This window comes from Sebastes fasciatus, chromosome 13 (assembly GCF_043250625.1).
Source record: "Sebastes fasciatus isolate fSebFas1 chromosome 13, fSebFas1.pri, whole genome shotgun sequence".
In the NCBI taxonomy this organism is placed as follows: Eukaryota; Metazoa; Chordata; class Actinopteri; order Perciformes; family Sebastidae; genus Sebastes; species Sebastes fasciatus.
This window is the reverse complement of record NC_133807.1, coordinates 26,460,421-26,482,714: the sequence shown is the minus strand read 5'-3', so window position 1 is coordinate 26,482,714 and position 22,294 is coordinate 26,460,421. Positions and strand designations below refer to the sequence as shown.

Genomic DNA, 22,294 nt, shown 5'->3' with positions numbered 1-22,294 from the left:
CTCACTGGCTGTCTGCGCTGCGCTGTGCTGCTCAGCCAGAAGGGAGGTGAGTTGGGGCTCCGCATCCCAGGATGTGAGCTCCGTCAATGATTGGATAAGGCAGCCTCAGGCTCGCAGCCAATCACCAGCCTCCCCTCTGTCCTCCATAGCTACCGCTGTATGATTGGAGCAGGTGTTGCAGGGCGAGGAATGGATGGATGGCGAAAGGAGACGAGAGTGCCTCCTTTCACTGAGTCAGAGAGAATTATTCATTCCTCCTTTCTTATGTAAAGACAGTAAAACACATTGTTATATTCACTTTTTCACATGTACCTATTGTGGATTGGAAGTATTAGGAATGTATACTTTTAGGAAAGCAAATTAGTAAGCATGCAAAAAGATTGAGAGGAGAGGAAATGGCATGAATGACGTCATATTTCAAAAGTATTACATCAATAAGCTGCAGGTCAAGGCTCCTCCATACATATTAACATCATGTCATAAATGATCCACCCCCACACTGACCTACACACGATGAAAATGAGCCTAGTAATTGCATGTTGAACAGAAACACTAGTTATATAGTTTAACCATGAATGGCGTAGTCTATATCACTTATACATCTGTATGAACACGCAGTACAACGTTCGCCATTGATCCGACAGTCCTGCTTTTCACTTGTTGGTCTAATCTTTTATTTAAGAGGTCGTGTAAAGCCTTCACACCCATTACAGAGGCTCGATGCATCAAAGTGAGAGTTATGAAGCGAGTGTGTATCATTCCACGGGCCCACCGATCCCACAGTCTCGCTGGACCCCAACCGTCTTCTCCGGGAATGCCACGACGTAGGACGGGAATGCACACTCACGCTCACACATTCCACATTCGGAATAATGCCACTTTTTAATTTCTCTCCGTCGGGGAGGGGCGGTGTGGGTCTGTTGTCACCGTGACAACCTCTGCCCAGCGTTCCAGTGGAGAATGGGCCTTGTGTGTGTCTGCACATGAGTGTTTGTGTGTGTGTGTTTGGTCCACTGGGTACCAGGAGACGCAGCATGAGCGTGTGAGCGAGCGGGCCAAACAATGGCCCCGATTTAGGCCGGCTGGGCAGTGGGTGAGCATAAGGCCGCGCTGAAACGTCCATGGAACGCACCAGTGGAGGACTGGCATTATGGGCCGAATACAGTGAGAGGTTTGTGACAGGATGAGGAGAGACAGGGGAAGGGTGGTGGCATGCACCAGGACCTAAGAGCGGGGAGGGGAGGCTTGAGATAGGGGTGGCGAGTGTGGATGACAGAGGTCTTTTTCTGCGTCTGACAGAGCAGCGTTTGTGTCCTGTTTGGCTGAGGAATGCTGCTGTCCGGGGTGACAGGGGGGCTTTATGTGGGCCTTATGTCACCACTGGGTGTCTTGAAGCTGCACACAGAACTGGCGCGTCAGACGGCACACTAGCAACATGCGTGACGGTCACATCAGGCGTGATGCATGACCAGAAAATCTCAGCGCCCGAAGCAGAAGTCCTCCCGTCGGCACATCGCTCCACTGCCTCGAAGCCGTGATACGTTTCGATCTCGCTCAGCTCAACCGTAGATTTAAATGTAGTCTTGTGTAGGAAGCGAGGATTTTGCTCGACAGCTGGAGCGCTCCAGACGAGGACAGTGTTGTGTGTTTTCGTGTGTCCCAGTTGGAGGATGAGCTCGGCGCAGACTGGGAGAGGCAGCGTGGCGAGCTTGTTCAGCTGTGCGAGGGCTCGGAGGGTTAAATCCTGCCGAGGCTCTCACACACACACACACACACACACACACGCACACATTACGACCGTGGGCTTTTTCTCAAATACACACAATGAGGCTAAGACGCCTGGGGTTGGGGCTGGGGCCACGGGCTCTCGGTTCTCACACTCTGAACCAGTGCTTCATCTCTGCCTGGGACTCGGACTCAGTCCCCGTCACGGTGCTCAGAGTGGCTGGCCGCTCCACTGCTCCACCATCATCTCTCCACTCACCATCATCATGTCCATTCTTGAGATATGAGGATCCATGGAGGTATTTCAATTTGTACACGACTTGCTGGCTCTTGTAGATACTTATTTAATGTAGCTGGGAAGTTTGGGCAACCTCTCTTTAGTAGATGCAACTATTTATTTAGGAAAATGTGCATTTATTGTTTGGTTGAGAGGAGTTTCTATTGTTTCTCTTCTTATCTCTGTCTGTGATGTTTCCCTGTCCTGTAGGAAAGACCCAACCTTCTATTTTTCTTTTCAGGAATCAGTTTCTTTTCTCTTAATCACTTCTTTCCAACTACAACCGTCTCCTTTTTTGCCTGTCTAAAAGTAATCTTATGTCTTTCTTACTGTTCCTTTCCAGTCCAGCTGCTGAAATCGTCAGACCTCGGCCGCCATAGTCTGCTCTATCTAAAGGAGATTGGACATGGCTGGTTTGGCAAGGTGAAACATGCTTTTTTATTGTTCCTAAAACATACAATCACCCAGTGGTTTTTGGATCCGTAGACACCACCTTTGTACTCATTTGAACTCTTTCAACTGCCTCTGTCTTTACTGTATTAACTGTACTCTAATGTGCTTTCTACTCTGTGAGGAATGCGAGCGTAATGTGATGATGATCTCATTCTAGCGAAGCTAATCTTTGGCACTACTGTTAAAGGAGAGGAGTTGAAATTCACAGTCACAGTAAATTCCTCACAATTTACTGTACAGTACATGCTGCTGTGACACGTCTAGATTTGTCCATGATGCACCGTTCTCGTTCTGCTTTTTTTTCTCACTTTGTAATTGCATTTAGATGCTGTTTGTAGTAAATTCTGATTTACATTAGAGTTTGGTATAAAAGTATGTATACTTCTCAGGTCCTGCTGGGCGAGGTCAACGCGGGCCTCAGCACCACCCAGGTGGTGGTAAAGGAGCTGAAGGCCAGTGCCAGTGTCCAGGATCAGATGCAATTCCTGGAGGAGGTGCAGCCATACCGGTCAGTTCACAGAGATCACACTATGATCAGATTATTTATTGTATGTGCGGTCTTTGTGCATTCATAACTACTTCACAAATCCCGTTTCCTCCGCCAGAACCCTCCAGCACCCGGCCCTCCTGCCGTGCCTGGCCCAGTGCTCAGAGGTCACTCCTTATCTGCTGGTCATGGAGTTTTGCCCTCTGGTTGGACACGCCTTAATGATCAAATTCAGTTCTTTCCACATGTCTTATTATTTTTTCTTGGTGCATTGTTGTTTTGTTTATTCATAAGCGGTCAGAGCAGCTTACGACCTGTTTCCTCTCAGGGCGATCTGAAGAGCTATCTGCGCAGTTGTCGGGTGGCTGACTCCGAGACCCCTGACCCTTTGATCCTCCAGCGAATGGCGTGCGACATTGCCTCAGGGCTTCTGCAACTCCACAAATATAACTTCATACACAGGTGCAGTATGTCAATCAGTCAGTCCCTCTCCATTTACCTTCATCAACCTGAATATTAACGCCCTAGAAAATAGAAAAGGAACCGGTGCGCCCCCTGCTGGTCTCTCCCGGCAACAACATCCTGGTGCTGCCTGAGTAGTTGTCAGAAACTCCAGCATCAGTGATTTTGTTGCCGGGGGCGAGCCCCTATCGCGCTCTCTCTCTCTCTCTCAGCCATGTGGTGGTTGCCATAGCAACCAATCAGTGGCTGCCAGGCGGAGGAGGAGGTGAGATTAAACTAAGTGACTTAGTTTAGTCTGTGTCTTTATATGTACACAGATATGATTTAAATCATGCCGTAGCTGCATAGGATAATCATAATGCTGTGAGACATATTCATTGACAGTATGGCACATATAAAATGTTTTTAACAAACACTGATACACAAGTATAACTAAAGAAAGCTTCCCATAATATACCGACCTGGGTGTAAAAAAAAAAATATATGAATCCTAAAACTTCCAGCAATAATTTAAAGCCCCTGAAAACCTGGTTTCAAATCCTAAATACTTATCTATACTGTAACATTAAATGTTTAAATAAAATAACCTAAAGCTGGATTGAGATTGAAAAAAAAAGGTTTTCAGGGCTTTTAAAGGTGATAAATAAATATGAAATATGTTGATGCAGCTCAGTTGTGCTGTATTAGATAACAGTTTCCTTTGTTTTGACAGTGACCTGGCCTTGCGAAACTGCCTGCTAACTTCAGAAATGTCAGTTAAGATCGGAGACTATGGCCTTTCTCACAGCCGATACAAGGTCAGACTGTCTTTTGATAATGTCATTTTTATTGACTGCATTTTACCTCGTCACCCTATCAGTACTCCAACATGTTTTTGTTGTTGTTCTTCTTCTTCTCTAGGATGACTATTATGTTACACAAGACCAGATTTGGGTGCCCCTGCGCTGGATTGCACCAGAGCTCATAGACGAGGTCCACGGAAACCTGCTGGTGGTTGACCAAACAAAATCCAGCAACATATGGTGAGATATTTATTTTATTTTATTTTATTTTATTTTATTTTATTTTATTTTATTTTATTTTATTTTATTTTATTTTATTTTATTTTATTTTATTATTTATTTTATTTTTATTTTTTTTATTTTATTTTATTTTATTTTATTTTATTTTATTTTATTTTATTTTATTTTATTTTATTATTTTAGTATTAATTTTTAGTACCTGGTCAAAGATTGTGTATTTATTTGTGTTATGACAAACAAAAAAGTTTATTGAGATAACACTACCATACCAACATCACCTTTATCAAAATATAAAAAAGGTTTAACACCATTTTTTTGTGTGTATTTGATTTAATGCAGATTATATTGTTAGAATGTCACTTTGGATTCTCATATTTTGATGTTTACCTGTGAACTTCCTCTGCTTTTATTGTGAAACTCTGTGGGAAATAATGCATACAGCACAAAAATACACTTATGATATAACATAAAGAAGGCCATATCCGGGATATGAGTGGTGAACACACTTTTCTTTGCCCGTTCCAGGTCATTGGGGGTGACTGTGTGGGAGTTGTTTGAGCTGGGAAACCAGCCGTACAGACACTACTCTGACAGACAGGTGCTGACATATGCTGTGAAGGAACAGCAGCTCAAGCTACCCAAACCGCTGCTCCAATTCCCCCTGGCTGAGCGCTGGTAAGACATAGTTGCATGCCCACACACTCGAGGAGACATACTTCACATACACATGCACAGGCTGACCCTCCGAACGGTATATATCTTGATACCACATACATTTTACACATTACAAGCCTTCCGGTCTCGCTGACCAATTAATTTCTAACAAGCCAGTGTGTCTTGTTTTTAAAATCGGTTTCTGCTTTTGGTGGTACACCAGTCCACTGTAGCAATATATCTCTTTGCTAGCGAGGGCAGATGATCAATACTTTCCCCTTTCTTTACGATCCCCCTTGGCATCGACCAGAGTGGAATCACCTCATTCATCTTTCCCTGGGAAGCCAGCCAAATGTTGTTTTTATTTATTTATTTTTCAAAACTGTTCTTCACTAAATTAAATGTGCTCCACTGAGAGGGCTCCAAGGAGGAACGTAAATATCTTTTAACTATGTCAGCATCTGCACTGCACCTCCTTCATGTACTCTATATGTCCTGGACAAGTGCTAGGTGTTGCTAGAAAGCGCTGACTTCTTCTCTTTTATATTCCCCTGTTAGTCTAGAATCAATTGTTTAACTTTTGCCTATTTCTCTCCTTATATGAAAACCTATAGATATTAATAAGTTCTTCTGAGCTAACTGATATGTAGACGTAAGGAGAGTAACACAATTACTGCTACAACTAACAATTATTTTATCTATTATTATTTTCTCTATTAGTTGTTTGGTCTATAAAATGTCTAAAAATGGTGAAAAATGTCCATCAGTGTTTCTCAAGGACCAGGATGACGCCCCTTAAATGTCTTGTTTTTCCCAAAACTCATAGATATTCAGTTTACTGTCATAGAGGAGTAAAGAAATCAGAAAATATTCACATTTAAGAAGCTAGAATCAGAGAATTTTTACTTTTTTTTCTTAAAAAATTACTAAAATCGATTATCAAAATAGTTGGTGATTAATTCAGTAGCTGACAACTAATTAGCTTTAAACACAATTATATCTTATAATCTCTTTTGCCTCTGATCTGTTCTCCTCTCTCCGTCCAGGTACGAGGTGATGCAGTTCTGCTGGCTGCAGCCGGAGCTGAGACCCAGCAGTGAGGAAGTCCACCTTCTGGTCACGTACTTGTGTGCCAAAGGCTCCAGCGAGGCCGAGGAAGACTTTGAACAACGCTGGAACGCTTTGAGACCCAACCTACTCGGCAGCACCTCCCACACAGCCACATCCACGACCCTAGTCCTGACCCCTACGCCCGCCTCAGCTGAAGTCCCCAGTCCAGACCAAACTCAGGCAGTGGAGCTGGCCTCCTCCGCCTCGTCCTCTTTCCCCCTCCTGGAGCACTTCTCTGACAGCTTCCACTCTGACACCGGGGACGACCTGCTGACCGTCACGGAGACCAGCCACGGTCTCAACTTTGAGTACAAGTGGGAGCAGGCCCGAGCCGAGCAGCCCTACTGCTCCTCCTCCACCAGTGGGCAGCTGGGCCAGGGGAACCCATATTACCAGGATATCTACTATTCAAGTAAAGGAAGCACCTCAGGGGGCTGCAAGACTGACAGCCTGACCTCAGGCATATCCCCGTCCTATTATGAACCCGAACACCCGGGTGTGGTCCCAGTGCTGAGCGCTCACAGCCCCTCGGTCAGCAGTGAGTACTACATTCGCATAGAGGAACCAGTAGAGTGTAACATTAACCTGGATGACAGCGTGGTGGACTACAGCCCAGGACTGGAGGCCAGCAGCAGAAGGTTGTCCTCTGACAGTCGGACTGGTTCCTCCATGGCACAACCCAGTGCTTACTGGTCAACTGAGAACAACAGATCTACTGCCTATGACTCCGATTCAAGCCCCACTGTCCAACTCACCATGGAGCCACTGCTGAAACAGTCATCCAGCACCAGCCCTGTAAAGCTCAGCCACTCGCACAACTGCTTCTCGTCCAGTCAAGACGACTACTGTGAATCAGCATACAAGGCACGCCAATCCTGTCTGTCTGTACTGGATACGTCGCCGGAGTCAAACCTCATCCTTCCAGCGGGGCGTTTAGAAAACCCACGCAGTTTGTCACAAGCAGTCAGCAGCCCCAGCTTAGGGTTCTGCGATCCCTACCTTGAAGCGAGCACAGGTCGGAGCACGGTTAGTGAAAGCTGCCAAAGTATGATGGGTCCCCTCAGAAAGACACTACCCATTGTTAACCACATTAGCATCGACGTAGGGACCGACGACGGCTTGCTGGTGGGCCAGCAGCGAGGTGACGACGTCGAGGATGACCTTTTCTCTGAGGGAGAGGCCACAAACTGGACCTCAAACCATTCGGCAAACAATAACAGCCTGAGCTTTGACGGCAGGCAGACAGGAAGTGGGCATGACAGCTACCTGGACCTTCAATATACTGCTCTCTCTAACACAACAGAATTATGGTCTTTAACCAAGGCCACCACCAGAACCTTCCACAGCTCCAGGTCTTGTGGCACCTTGGATGCAGAAGGAGGTTGTAACGCTGCTAACAAGCCCACTGAATTAGATTCATACATTCACTTATGTCACAAAGAAGGAGAGGAAGCTGCCACTCAAGCGGAAAGGAGCTTAACTGCAGAAAATCTAAGAAGTATTGATTCTCTTACCAGCTCAAGTATTAGTGCCAGAGGTACAGAGGGTCGACAAATGGAGGGAAAATATGAAAAGCAGTTGTTGCTTAATGGAGAGAGACTGTACTCTGAGCCTAAGATGATACCCGAGGCCAGCTATATAAAGTCCCCGTCTTTCAACGAGCCTCAGACTGGACAGACTGGAGCCTTGTCGGAGAAGCAGCGAGGCAACATTTGGGAGGGGGTTTCAATCTCTGTTGGTCTGGGAGACAAGAGACTGAACTATCCAGAGACGTCGGAAAGCAGCAGAGCGTTGGACAGCGGTGTGGGGGTCAGAGACTCCAGCCTGGTTGAACTTGGCGACTTTAGCGAGGATGACGACGATGACCTCACAGATATTACGTCGGGGATCTTTGCCGACTTCAACCTGGACTACGCCGAGGTAGAGGAGGAAGAGCTTAGCCCGTCGAATCATCCAGAGAGAACTCCTGACTCCGTAGACACCCTTAACCTGTCCTCATCGATGGCAAGCAACAGCGATCAGGCCTTCAGCCCCGATCCCTTCAACACCCCCGTCCTGCCCAAATCCCTGGACAGTGGCTACGACACGGAGAACAACGAATCACCAGAGTTTTTCTTCAAAGAGCTTGGAGATCCCCGGGGTGGTGAACGGAGCTTGGGTGGAGAACCTGAACTAGTCCTGCAGGTGGGTTTGGGCCAAGGGGTCTGCACATCCACAAGCACCTCAGAGCTACAGCTAAAGGGCCTGACTGATAAGAACCCATACAGGGACTCGGCTTATTTCTCCGACTATGATGCTGAAAATGAGAGGAGCCCTCAAGAGGAAGGCAGCAAGTTCTTTGCAGGTCCAAGTAGCCGCACCTTTCCTGCTGAGAAATCGAGCTCAATCAGAGTAGATGATCTCGTCAAAAGGCAATTCAACGAGGAACATTTAACAAATCTGAGATACGTCAAAAGTTGTGTTTTGGTGAATCTCTCAGAGGCTGAGCCTAGTTCACACCATCCCCTTCCCACCCCTGGGTTGTCCATGCTGTCGCCGTTTCCTCCTCAGATGGGCGGCTGCCTGACTAAAGAGGCAGCCCCTGCAGATGACGACCTCGGGCTGGAGACGGAGCACTCAGGAGAGGAACCTCCCTCAGAGCTTGGCTCCTCCATCGGGTCCGAAGCCTCTACCGCTGTCCAGCAGGCCTCAGGAAACCACGAGGAGGGGAACAGAAGAGCAGACAAATGTTCCCCTGTCCAGTCTTTCCACTCTGACTCCACCTTAACGGACTACAGAGACGAGGCCCCCAGCGAAAATGAAAATGAAAATGGATCCACAGAGGAGGAAATGCCCGAATTCAATCACGTCAAGGAAGAGACGGAGGACAGAAGGGAGATTGTGAGAATAAACGAGGAAGATTTCGAGGACATAGACGCGGGGGAATGTGACTCACAGGACAGCTTATGCGAAGAATCCAACGGCCCCGTCGACCTCTCCTCTTCCTCGTCGCTGTTGGAGCTGTGCGGAGAAGACGTGAGAGCTCCGCTGGAGGAGGCGGAGGATGAAGACGACTCAGATGACAGCGAGTCTGATGAAGAGCTGAGGACATATAACATCCAAGATGAAGACAGTGAGGAGAGTGAGGAGGATGTCAGCACAGTGCCAGTGGTGGTAAGCGACTGCAGCAGGGCGAGACACCTCCGCAGCCTCCTGAAGATGCCCACGCTGCTCACCCAGTCCTTCTGTGACGAGTTGGAGAGGAAGAAAAAAGCGGTGTCCTTTTTTGACGATGTTACGGTGTTCCTTTTTGACCAGGTACGACACGTTTTGACTATTAAAGATTACTTTATTGGTGTAGAATATGAGAGGGATATTTTTGTTTATGACTTCCAGGAGAGCCCCACGGGAGAGCTGGCAGACTTCGCCTTCTCCACAGGAACAGAGTCCAGTGAGCAGGAATCTCCAGAGGAAAAAAACACTGACCACCAGCTGCAGGCTGACCCTGAACTCGAAGCTCAGTCCTGTGAATCATTCTGTGGTTCTGAAGAAACAGATGGGAACAACTCAGAAGAGGGTGAGTTTGTAAAGAACACAAAATGCTACGCAGAGTAATCCGAGTTGATTTCTCCTGGATTGTTCACAATAACTGCAATTGTGGCTTTGTCTGTGTGCACTCAGGAGTGGGTTATGAATGGGAAGATGACCTTTCGTTCGAGCCCCGCCCGTCCTCACCTGACACCATCCCTGAGCCCAAGGCTTCACCCACATCCACCTCCAACAGTCCTGAAGCTCCAAAACCTGCAGCTGTAGCACTTAACCGTTTTATGGTGTCACGATTCTCTATCACACATGTCTCCGACTCCCACGTGGGCTCAGCAACAGGTATGCTTTCACTGTCTTTCATACACAGTTTGGACTGTTGTATAATGTTGAAAACCTCTCAAATCTTTAATTCAAAATCACCCAATATTTTTAAAGTCCAACTGAAATTGAATTGTTTGTTTCATAGTATAGTTAATTAATAATTAATAAATTTTTTATAATGTGATTATTATAAAGTCATAGTGTAGTATGTCATGAAAATGTCATTATCATAAAGTCATAATATAGTATGCGATAATTGTGTAGGGAATCTGTTGTTGTGACAACCCTGGGATGGAGTATAACTTTAAGCTGTTTGATTAATGTCTCTTACGGCCGGGACACATTGCCTGCAGCAGTGCGTGACGGCTGCCTCGCTGAACTGCTGCGTCACTCACGCGTGTGGCGTCCACACTGGCAGCGTTTCTGCTGCCAGCCCTTTCTTTCTACATAGAGTTTGCCTTTCATAATGGCCATTACATTTAATTATAAATGTCATTTATATTAATTTAAAGGTTAAGACGTGTGTGCTCATTTGTAAATAATAGTAATAATCCACAATTAAAAGTACTTTATTCATTCATGGAGCTCTGCAAGTCACTGCATTTTCTACAACATTGTCCTGCAAATTTTTCAGAATAAAAGCCTGGTGTTGAAAATAAAAAACAGGCTCCGCCACGCGCTGCTGATGTTCCCCGTGTGTCCCGGCCGTTACAATGAAAGCTGTCATACTTATTTCCAATACATTTTTTCCAACAGGGAACAGTGAAGAAAGCCCGAAAGATTGATCGCAACACGGTCCCGACTGGAGGAGGACGAGTCCTGGTCCTTCTCGACACAGAAAAAGCAGCATTATTATTATATCTAGATGTTTTACAGAGTTTTATTTTTTATCAACGTGTGGGGCATCTGACCCTGGTGACCCTTTATGAGACAGTGCCTCATGTTGTAGTGAAAGACCCTCAATGATTTGCACATTTCTTTTTTGTTTTTTTTATTTTGTGGAGAAAGAGATAGCTGCTGGTGAGACAACAAAATCAGATCATATTATTTGCAGAAATAGAAATCATCAGTATATTAGTTCAACACACAGTATATGACGATAACTCCTTTGCTTGATGCAGCATCGACTTCTGTTGGTGACCTTACAGGTAATTTAATTTGTAAATTTAAAAGAAAATAAATGAAGATAAATGGAGAAGAAAAATGAAATTCATAGCTGCTCCCCGTCATTGGCTGCCTCGGTCCACCTGCTTACCATCGATCTGGCATTTTTAAAGACTGTTACGGCTCTCATTGTTGGAGCCAGAGAACAATGCTTGAAGAATTTCCCAACACAAAATCAGACTTTATTACAGCCGTGGGTGGTGGTGATGGTGTTTTGAAGATGGAGATGCTGAAACTTAATTTGTCCCTTATTAATCCAAGTCATATCCAAATCATATTGATGGTGGATTCGGTGTGCTATGTTAAAGAAATCAAGGTGTTGCCGCTCCCTATAATTATCACCACCACTCACTCTGGTTAATGATGACCTACAGTATATGTCTACAGTGATCATATCTGTCTGAAGCACTTTGTATAGCCAAGCTGGGTCTTTATTTGTAGAAGTGTGTTGCTCTTCATCAACCCCTCCCCCATCCTGGAATGAAATATCTAAAACATGTGACGTTCCTTATTTGTGTCCACAGTGCCAGCTACAGGTTTATTTTATTGCATATTAGCTTTGTTTATATGACATTTCATCAGCAATAGAGTGACAACCAAAGGGATACAGAGGTGTTGCAACACAACAGAGCGGTGTCATGTCATAAATGTTGAATGTCATCTTTATGCATCTTTTTTCTACGTATCGTCCATAGTGTCATACATAATGTATTCTATTACATTTGTGCTGAATGCCCGGGTCTGAGGTGTACAAAAACAAACAAAAAAAAAGACATTCAAAATATCTCACATAATTGTATGAATGTTTTCTCGACATGTAGCAGGTAGCTTGACTTGAATTACTACTGCTGTATCGGCGGCTCCCTCCCCCTCTCTACCCTTCTGTAGCTCAAAGTGCCAATTCAGTTTCCTCTCACCTTGCCTTTTAAGTCCCTGCAAGAAGAGAAAACTAGTATTTTTGTACGATTTGAAAAGACGCAATCCAGGATGACGGTCTCTAAAATTTGCCAAAGAGATATTACAAAGCCTATTGGCTAAAAGTGGCAGACACCTTTTGGAGAAGGTGAGGTGGGTTGCTCTGTGCACCGGTAGTAACATCATTGCTGTTTCCATTTCCCCCTCCCTTTCCTCACTCATTGCTATTGTACTATCCCAAACAAATAAATCCAAATACTTTGTTTCCCTTCTTGTGTCTGTGATATTGACGTGGAAGAAGTGCAAACAAGAACACATGAAAACACGACAACACAACACATAAAAAGTGTGACGTTTCTGCCCATTTAGATTTATTTTGGACAAGATAATTTATATGCACTTTCTGTACAGTACAGATATAATACAAACGGGGACAAAAAAAAGTGAGAAATGGACACAATGAAAGCTATATAAAAGTAAAAAAAAAAAAATGCATTTGAAACTTGCCGCCCAAATGAGCCGTGTAATAAAAGCCCGATCATATCACTCAGTCTAAAGGACTCATCTGTGGAAAATTGACTTTTCATGATGTTAATTTCTTGCAGTCTAAGAGGCATTTTAGCTCATTCACACAACCACACACATTATTGCTTTTTCATCACATACAGTTCCACTTCTATCCCCACACGTCACACTGTAGATAAATGCCTCTGCTCTAAGCTTCTCTCCCAGATGAGTGTATAATACTGAGAATGAACGATCAAAAGCTACGATAATACTGTACCTTATCTGATAAGCTACCACTCCCTCAAAGCTAAATATATATTTTTTTGAAAAGACCCATTATGTATGCACTGTTTACATCTCTTGGCTATCTGGTAGCTGATATATTACTGACATTTTAAAGGTACAGTGTGTAGGATTTGGTGGCATCTAGTGGTGTGGTTGCAGATTGCAACCAGTGGGCAACCTCCGAGTATGAAAAATGAAGCCAATGAGGAAGTGCCTTAAACTTGCTTTCTTTCTATTAGCCAGCAGGGGGCGACTCCGATTGTATAGAAGTCTGAGAAAATGAGGCTACTTCTCACTTGATTTATTACCTCAGTAAACATTGTAAACATGAATTTATGGTCTCAATCGCTAGTTTCAAGTCTTCTTCAATACATCATGATGTTCATTTAGTAAATAATTGTCCCATTTAGATTCAAATAAACCATAAGGCAGGGTATGCTTTAGGGAAGGTAAGGGACCTTAACCCTAAAATTAAAGTTTATTGTAACTTTTTGGTCGCCTAAAAATGTCTTATTCAGTGTTCGGTTGCTCCACTCTCGTACCACTTCTGATTACAAAAAAAAAAGATGACAACGGCCAAAAACCAAGATTGTCGAAGATCGAGGCTTCAAATCGGTACTCCACAAACCCATGTGTGACGTCACGGTGACTACGTCCATTTCTTATATAGTCTGTGGTAAAAATGTGAAAGGCTCTCTCTAGAGCCAGTGTTTGGTGTGTCCGTTCTGGGCTACTGTAGAAACAAGGCGGACTCCGTGAAGAGACACGCTTCCTATGTAGGTATGAGGAGCTCATTTTAAGCTAACAAAAACACAACAATTCTTAGTTTCAGGTGATAATACACTCATGAAAACATAGTTATAAAAATGATATTCCATTTCTGCCAATAGATCCCCCGAAATGTAACACACTGTTCCTTTAAAGAGGAAAAAACAGCAAAAATATCCTTATTTTGGTGAAATTGCGCTGTACTGGAGCTTGCTAAGCAAAAAAAGATAAAGTCCGAACATTACAAGCAAACAAACACAAAAAAGGGAAATAACCCCACTTATATGTTCAGGAATATATATATTTAAAAAAAAAAAACGTTGAACTTTGATGCAAACCAGTTTACAGAATAATTGGGTCAACGCTGCATGAAGAAAAAAAAAAATAGAAGGCACAGTTCCCACGTTGTAAATATGGGTATACTGTATCACAACTAGTAAATATATAGTACTTTATCACTTAACAAAAGCAGAATCATATCATTCTAGCTATCTGTGGCAGTATTCAATCAACACAGCGCATATTACAGTGATGCACTGAAATCTGTTGTCACCCTCGAGCCTCACTTAAACAACTAAATGCAGAGTGTGCCTTCACTGCTCATTAATGCAAATAATCCTCAAATGAAATTTGTACAGTGTATAGTGTCAAAGAACAAAAGAAATCCCATAGTAGAAGTGCAGATAAATAATAATGTGACTAGTAAAAACCTATTAGCCATACCTTATCAACAACTTTGTGTGATCTAAATAAAATCTACTCTCACACTTGCAGTTGAATGTTCAAGCGAGACATTCAACGTTTGTGGAAGCAAAAAAAATAAAAATATCACGAGGATTAACCGGAAATTCTCCGCGGTGAAGAAACTAAACTTCTTAGCAGTGTAACAAAACTACTGGGCGCTCTTGTGATATAATACAACTCAAACATGCCTCTCTGTTTCCTTCTAAAAGGGCCTCGTTAGTGGACAAAATTGGGGCAGCAGGCCGCTAGTAGAAGATGGGTGCAGATCGGTCATCGGTGAAGGTGGGCCGGAGGTAGACCTCCATGGATCGGTCACTGTGGGGGGAGAGGAAGGGGTGAGACAAGGAACAGTGACAGTTAGGATGAACACGTGACAGAATTTAGAGAGACACACAGTCAGCTATGTAACACCCAAAGAAATCTGCCTTCCCATAGTTGTGTTGAGCAAACAGTTATCTACTGTGAGTTTTAGCAAGCATGTAATGGGGAAAAATAAAGAATAAAAACAGCTTGCTGTAGGCATGCATGCAGGGTTAGTCTTTCTCTGTATGATACACACACATTAAAAAGAAGTATTTCTTTTACAACCCAAAGCCTGCAAGAAATGCTGCCACATCCCTGGATGCCAAAGGACAGAAAAGACCAGCAGCATCCTACTGCAGCCAGACAGCCAGTAACAGCAGAGAGCACCAGGCAGTAATAGAGAGAGGAGGAGGAGGAGAAAAGGGATTGGCTGAGAGGCGATGGGAGGGCTGGTGACTTACGGAGGTCCTGTTCCCTCAGAACCGGGACAATTCTGGACCCAAACTGGAAGGTAAAAAGAACCTTGAATGGGTTTGAATGGCTCAATCGCTCAGATCATGCATGGCTCACATTTTGTTAAAGACACTGCTGGTTAGTCTGGTGCAAGATGAACATACTGTAGGTTGGTAACAATAATAATAACTGGAACTGAAATGAGGTATGGAAGTACACACTCCATGCTCAACATGCCATATGCTCCTTTTCAAATCCTAAAAACCACATGACAAAACGTGTCTGCAGCTCGCCTTAGTGGACATACAGTACATTTCACTGCAAATGCAATCAACAAGCAGGAGTTTCTGATGTTGTGTCTGCTAAAAAATGACCCAAATACAACTCAAACACAAGCTAAAATACAACAAAAAGAAGAAGGTAAGCAGGCAGAGTTCAGATACTCACAATACGCATACACAACACCACCACACACACACACTCACAGTCATTTACAGAGAGCACCATAGATGCTATGGGTGTTACTGGGGGAGGGGTACGGATGACACTGCATGCTTTAGACACAGCAGGGTGGCAGTTTTGAGAAAAAAAAAATGAATTCAAAACATTTAAAGCAGCAGTAGGCAGAATATTGTTGGCATCATTGGACAAAAAGTCCATAATAACCTTTCAGCATATTGTAATTCAAGTGTTCTGAGAGAAAACTAGACTTCTGCACCTCCTCATGGCTCTGTTTTCAGGCTTTAAAAAAATCTAGAGAGAGCGTTCCTATTGGCTGTTCATTCAACGGAGGCAGCTGTCAATCACTCGCAAACTCCGATCAAACTAGGCAGCACTGATTAAATATGAATCAATATTCTGTTACTGTAATGCCTATTACATTTTATAGAAATAGACATTACAGTAACAGAATACTGATTCATATTTGATCAGCGCTGCCTAGTTTGGCCGTTTGATCGGAGTTTGTGAGTGATTGACAGCTGCTCAGAGACGGCAGGCTCCAGCTCGGCTCTGATTGGTTGTTTTCCTCCGGTCTGTGAAATCTTGCAGACACCATTAGGAGCACCGGAGGACACAGAGGCACATGATTTCTTTCAGATTACCTGTCTCATGCACTACTGTCATGATAAAGTGAGTTTTATATGAGTATAAAAATTACTTTTTTTAAAATCATATTTGCTCTAATTCTACCCACTGCAGCTTTAACAGGAAAAGAAGAAAAGAAAATCAGTTCAACTTTGAGAAAAAAAAAAGTTCAACAAAACTGAAAACGTCATCGTCAGTGACAGAACAGATTTCTCGTCAGACCAGACTGTTTATTAATATATAGAGATATGTTTTATTTAGAATACCTTTGTAAAAAGTCACCATACATTCAAGGTCAATTTGTAGTATCACATTTTTCTGGTTTCCCTCCACAGCATGCATAAGATAAACACTTCAACTAATCAGTAGTTTCTGGAAATATTTTGTGTTTTTTTTTTTTTACAAGGACAATAATTTTTCAAAATAAAAGACCAAAAAAACTACATAGCCACTCAGGGAATACAATCATAAATAACACACTGAGAGCCGCAAAAAAGCCGTGATTTGTCATTTAACCTAGAAACGAATTCATTCACAGCTGTTATTGAGGATACTCAACAGAAGATCACTGCAGCTTCAGAAAAAGACCAAACTGAAGGTTATTATTGGAGTGAGGCGTTTTTTATTTTGACAATTCTGGCAGTAAATTCAGCCGAGAATAGGGCTGAGGGTGGAAAGTTTCATCGAAAATTTATATGAAAATGATCATAATACAGTGCAATTTGGTGGACTGACGGAAACAATTTATATATAGAGATATATATATATAATCTGTATATTCTAGAAGCTCTGTTTGAAAATTTGCGTCATTGCACATAAAGTTTGTGTTTAATAGGAAACAAAAAAAAAGAAGCAAAGTAAGGCAAATATGACACACACCCTCTGGACGGAAAGTCTAGCACTGACACGAGGAAGCACAGCGCGACCTATACGGGATCTCTCAGAACAGAAACAGTAATCTGCTGCACAGCCTCACTTTGAACAAAGCTTTTTTTTTTTTTTTGGAGCATGTGTGTGTTGGGTGGGAACTCGATAATACTGGGCCCCACGTGTGCTTAAAAAAAGGCCATTCAGCCGGTGGCTTTAGTACGACGACATTGAAGTCTTTTGGCACTTGTACAGTACATGAACATGTCCTTTTAGTTTGAACAAAATGACACAACCATGTACATGCATGAAAAGACAAGCAGTAGCAAAGGCAGTCTCTTGAGAGATCAGTCCGTGGTGGTGGGCTGCGATCACAGATAAGAGTACTCAGAGTCCGTATCGCTGCATGCCGAGCAGGTAGGCCCCGCTCTGGCTCTCTCGCTCAACGCAATCCTCCACCCACCAACCGCTACTGTCCACACCGACACCAGCAGCAGCAGCAGGAGCACCCAGGGATGGACGGAAGGAGGAAAGGAGGGACCCGAGGAGGAAGAGAGGACAGAAAGGAGGGGATGAAACTGGCCTCTTCCACTTGGAGAAGGGGTGTGTGTGGAAGGCAGAGGAGGAGATAAGTGGACAGGTTGGGGGGAGGCTAAGAGGAGGGGGGAGGGGAGGAGAAGGGGGGAGGAAGAGGCCCCTGTGCTATCCGGAGCTGTCTGTGTCTGTCTGTATGTCTGTTCTCACACAGTCGAAATCAATTTGCCATCAGGGCTGTCACTGTGGAACAAAGAGAGAAGGAAGCTTGCCAGGTCGGACACACTCAGAAAGAAATGGAGAAAGACAAGACAGGCACAAGGAGGCAGGATAGAGTTTTGGAGACGTGTAGGCGGGGGTCGTGAAATCTACGCCGCCCCACCTACAGCTACAACTCCAAACACACCTGATTAGGAAGATTGGACTTCCAATTCCCTCATCAACACTTTTAAAATCTTAGATATTATCGCCCATAATCGAGCAGTTTTCGTGAATATTCGCCTCACTGAAACCCCAGATACGTTACTGTTGATGAGAAAATCAAGTCATCTCCTTAGCTGGAGGGATGTAGTGTTAGATTAGTCTGTTGGGGGTGAATACACCCTGCAGGACAGTGTCGTCTCAAAATACTGATACAGAAAAAAACACATTCAGAGCAGACAAGAGTATGTAAAACAGCTTGACTCTGGTGCCCAAAGCGATGACTGAGATGAGGTCAGCGTGATGTCTACAGTCACAACATCCACCAAACACCGATACGAGTGCACACAGGCCATCTCTCTCGCTCTCTCTCTCTCTCTTTCTTTCTTTCTCTCACACACACACACATGTATATACATGTACACAAAGATGCACTCCCTGATTGGACAGAAACAGGCACAGCATCATTCCTAACCTCACACAACCCTGGTGAGTCAGCGAGGACTTGATAGGATTACGGTGAAAATATACTGGGCCAATAAACTGAGACACTGACCCCGCTAGACTGCATTCATTACTTTAAAAGAGCTAAAGTTAAGTAAACAACAGCAAAGAGGAAAGGACAAAGAAGTCACAGTAAAAAAAATATTCAAAGGAAACACTGTGCATTCATCTCTGGGGATTTTAGCGATTTATTTGCTTGAGCCTAACTATACACCTCACCAGTTGTGAAATCATTAGTCTATTAATCAATGGGTCGATCGACAAAAACTTAATCCCCAACAATTTGGGCAATTGTAAAAGCAAAAGAGCTAAAAAAATTCTGGGTCTAGCCTCTTACATGTGAGGATTTGCTGCTTTTCCCTTTTTTATATTATCATCAATTGGATATATTTGGGTTTTCAGTCAGACAAAAAAGTTCATTTGAAGACAGCTCTAGGGAATTGTGATTGGATTTTGTTAGAGCTGCAACAAAGAATCAATTAATCAATTAGTTGTCAACGATTAAATTAATCGCCAATTATTTTGATAGTAAATTGTTTAAGAAAATAAGTCTAAATTCTCTGATTCCAGCTTCTTAAATGTGAATATTTTCTGGTTTATGACAGTAAACTGAATATCTTTGAGTTGTGGACAACACAAGACATTTGAGGACATCATCTTGGGCTTTGGGAAACACTGATTGACATTTTTCAGACATTTTATAGACCAAACAACTAATCGATTAATCGAGAAAATAATCAACAGATAATGAAAATAATCATTAGTTGCAGCCCTAGAATTTTTCACTATTTTCTGACATTTAAATAGACTTAACGGATAATTGAAAAAGTGAACCTACAGCAAACAATAATAAATACTCCTTGTACTTTATAAACATTGTGTGGAACCTGAGTCTATCAAAGTGTACTATAGTACATAAATATTAACTGTATACACTATGTACTATGTACTAATTGTCATAGAATACACTTTGCAGTTAGTTAAGTAACAAATGTGCTTCAGAATGATGCAATATGTGACTTTGAAATGTCTCTGCCAATTAAAAACTAAAAACATTAAAGAGGACCTATTATGTGTAAGCTCCTCCCCCTCCCGAAAAGCCCAGTCTGCTCTGACTGGTCAACTGGTCCACTCAGTTGTGATTGGTCAACCGAACCAAACTCTTCAGACTCCGCTCCAGCTCCGCTCTAACTAGCTTTGTATGCGGATGTGCCAAACTAGCCGCTGGGCAGGTATTATACAAATGTGTTACTTGGTGACATCACCACGTTACGGAAGAAAAAGCAGGACTTCAAGCAAGACGTTTCAGGCAGTTCAGGAGCAGTGTTTCTGTAGGGGAGAGTAACTCTCTTTGGCGTGGACTTTGTAACTTTGCAGACCTTTTACACGCACAAAAAAACTATATAACACACTATAGGAGTGTGACAAAACACAAAAGCATAATAGGTCCTCTTTAAATAGTCTTTTCTTGTTGCGAGATCTTCCTTGAGCTATCTCACCACTGTCTCCTATTTGTCTTAATGTTTTGCAACTGTGACTCATTGTATTATGAGATAATAGTGTACATCAACAGCACACTCAAAAATCTTTTTAGGACCCATACTAACATTTGGGAGAATAATGTATGTTGAGTATACCAAATTCTGCCCACTACACAACATACTTTGAACCTGCTTAACTACGTGTATGTAGCATTTAATTTGGACACTGCATATATTAAGCAGTAGCCTTTACTAGAGTGTTCTTACATGTAGTAACTCAGGTGAGATGCCATTTATCTAAGATGTCTTCTTCTGATAAGTCACTACTTTGTAAACTATCCAAGTTAAACAATTCAGATGGCAGCAGCAGCAGTCATATCAGTCATTACTTAGAGGGCATAAAAGGGACTTACCTTGTGGCAAAGCGGCCGTCATAATCCTCAATAGCAGGCTGAAAAGATAAAAGTAACATTTACTTACTGAATATCCTGCTGTACTTGCATTCAAACACTAGGCGGCAGCAGAAACTGAGCTAAAGTCTCCTTCTCAGCTACAGTACTGCAGGATTACTCATATCCAATTATGCAACACAAGACTAAACCAGACGGGGGCTACAAATTAAATGAGCAAGAGTAAGAAGTGTTTTGTATGTTAGGTACTACACATGTTGAATTGTACCTACCTGTGTGCCAAAGCCTGCCATGCTGTAGGGGCGTGGGCGGGTCTGTGCTAGGCTCTGTGCCAGCAGTCGGGCAGTCAGGCCGTAGTCAGGTATGGGCAGTGATGCATCACTCTCCAACAAGTTCCCCGTGCTGCTACTTTTCCCATGATGCAGGCTGGGGAGGAGAGAAAACACAAAAAGCCTCAGACTTGAGCTCATTGGGGCTAATTATTACGTCGACACGAGATAGAAAAAGTCTCCATACTTCACTTTGAGCTTCTCGCTGTCGCTTTCAGGCAGCACACGTGTGTAGGAGAACGGGAACCAGCCACGCCTGAGAAGAGTGAACACCTTGTTAAGTCTAACTGTGCCTACATGTGGGGTTCAGGTAAAGTAGAATGAATGAATTAATTCATTACTCACATCTTGTTCTTCTCGTTCTCCCCATAGTGCCAGCCGTCGCGGGCCTCAGGCACGAGCAGGGTGATTACATCTCCCTCAGCGAAACTGAGCAGGGTGCCGTTGTCACCTGCAGCGTGGGAGAAGATGGCCTGGACACGGGCGCGCCCGTTCTTTTCCAGGCCTGCCGCCATGGAGCTGGACCTGGGCAGGGTCCGTGTCTCTCCTGTAGTGCAGACAGAGACGATGGTCAGTGACGTGACATTCATTAAGGCATACTTTTTCTTTTCACTTTTAGTACATACTGCAGCTGCCTTTACAAAGTACGTACTGTAATGCAGTATGCATACAATTGGGACACACTACTTCTTCAAACCTTGAACGTTGACCCTCTTGCTCATATATCTGCTGCGCAGAGGAATGGGGGTTAGAAAAGCATGCTGGCCTGCATACTGCAAAATGCGACCGGATGTAGTAGGACACCCTGGTATTTTTGGCATACTGCATTTGAAATACTATGTATTGGGACATACTAAATCTCTTTCTGGCATAATAAATAGTACGGTAGTATTGGTATTGGAATGCACAGCAAGGGTTAAGAGTACCTGGTGCTCTGAATAACTGGAGTCTGCAGTGCTAACTAAAGCTAACATTTAGGCTCGGTTAGCAGCCAGGCAGATGCTCTAAACTTCGCTTTTTTAAAATGTGCTTTTGTACAGCATTTGTAAAAATTCATATATCACTGCCAGATTAATTTATACTGATACCTATTACACCGCTTTGTCGAATACTTGATTCTGATTGGTCAATCACGGCATCCTATGGTCTGTTATTTCTTCACAACAGGCCGTTGCTATGTATAACAGACCGTTGCTATGGACGCAGTTCTAATATCGGACTCTGGCAGACCATTTTTGTGTCAAATTATTGATTTCTTAAGTAAGTAGCCGTGTATTAAGCGTGATAATGTACGGCTAGCGGGTCATTGTTGGGAAATAAACCCCTTCAGGGCGACACCGCCGCGAAGCGAAAGGGTCTTGCATCGCCCTGTCTGGGTTTATTTCACAACAATGACCCGCTAGCTGTACATTATCACTTACTTATTACACGGCTTTGTTGAATACTTCATTCTGATTGGTCAATCACGGCGTTCTAAGGTCTGTTATT

At 43.4% G+C, this 22,294-nt stretch overlaps 2 protein-coding genes across 11 annotated transcripts in view; one reads left to right on the top strand and one right to left on the bottom strand.

Moving 5' to 3' along the window:
* The window catches only part of aatka (apoptosis-associated tyrosine kinase a), a 38,910-nt gene extending 26,527 nt beyond the window's left edge, over positions 1–12,383 (top strand). For 3 of the 4 annotated variants that reach the window (XM_074656518.1, XM_074656520.1, XM_074656519.1), the window contains exons 5-15: positions 2,346–2,425; positions 2,845–2,963; positions 3,061–3,148; positions 3,271–3,404; positions 4,117–4,201; positions 4,305–4,426; positions 4,952–5,101; positions 6,127–9,487; positions 9,566–9,746; positions 9,851–10,054; positions 10,793–12,383. In XM_074656518.1, the coding sequence (XP_074512619.1) occupies positions 2,346–2,425; positions 2,845–2,963; positions 3,061–3,148; positions 3,271–3,404; positions 4,117–4,201; positions 4,305–4,426; positions 4,952–5,101; positions 6,127–9,487; positions 9,566–9,746; positions 9,851–10,054; positions 10,793–10,821 (4,553 nt within the window). In that variant the 3' untranslated portion in view covers positions 10,822–12,383. Of the gene's footprint in view, positions 1–1,287; positions 2,025–2,345; positions 2,426–2,844; positions 2,964–3,060; positions 3,149–3,270; positions 3,405–4,116; positions 4,202–4,304; positions 4,427–4,951; positions 5,102–6,126; positions 9,488–9,565; positions 9,747–9,850; positions 10,055–10,792 lie in introns of those variants that run through there. The other variant, XM_074656521.1, reaches the window with a different exon arrangement.
* A 74-nt stretch (positions 12,384–12,457) lies between these two features.
* LOC141781022 (BAR/IMD domain-containing adapter protein 2-like) overlaps positions 12,458–22,294 on the bottom strand; it is a 69,377-nt gene continuing 59,540 nt past the window's right edge. For 2 of the 7 annotated variants that reach the window (XM_074656533.1, XM_074656535.1), the window contains 5 exons: positions 21,152–21,353; positions 20,994–21,062; positions 20,750–20,903; positions 20,481–20,518; positions 12,458–14,734 (listed from right to left, as the gene is read on the bottom strand). In XM_074656533.1, coding sequence (XP_074512634.1) covers positions 14,665–14,734; positions 20,481–20,518; positions 20,750–20,903; positions 20,994–21,062; positions 21,152–21,353 — 533 coding nt within the window. In that variant the 3' untranslated portion in view covers positions 12,458–14,664. Of the gene's footprint in view, positions 14,735–15,183; positions 15,227–16,642; positions 17,906–20,480; positions 20,519–20,749; positions 20,904–20,993; positions 21,063–21,151; positions 21,354–22,294 lie in introns of those variants that run through there. The other 5 variants (XM_074656531.1, XM_074656534.1, XM_074656537.1 and 2 more) reach the window with 4 other exon arrangements.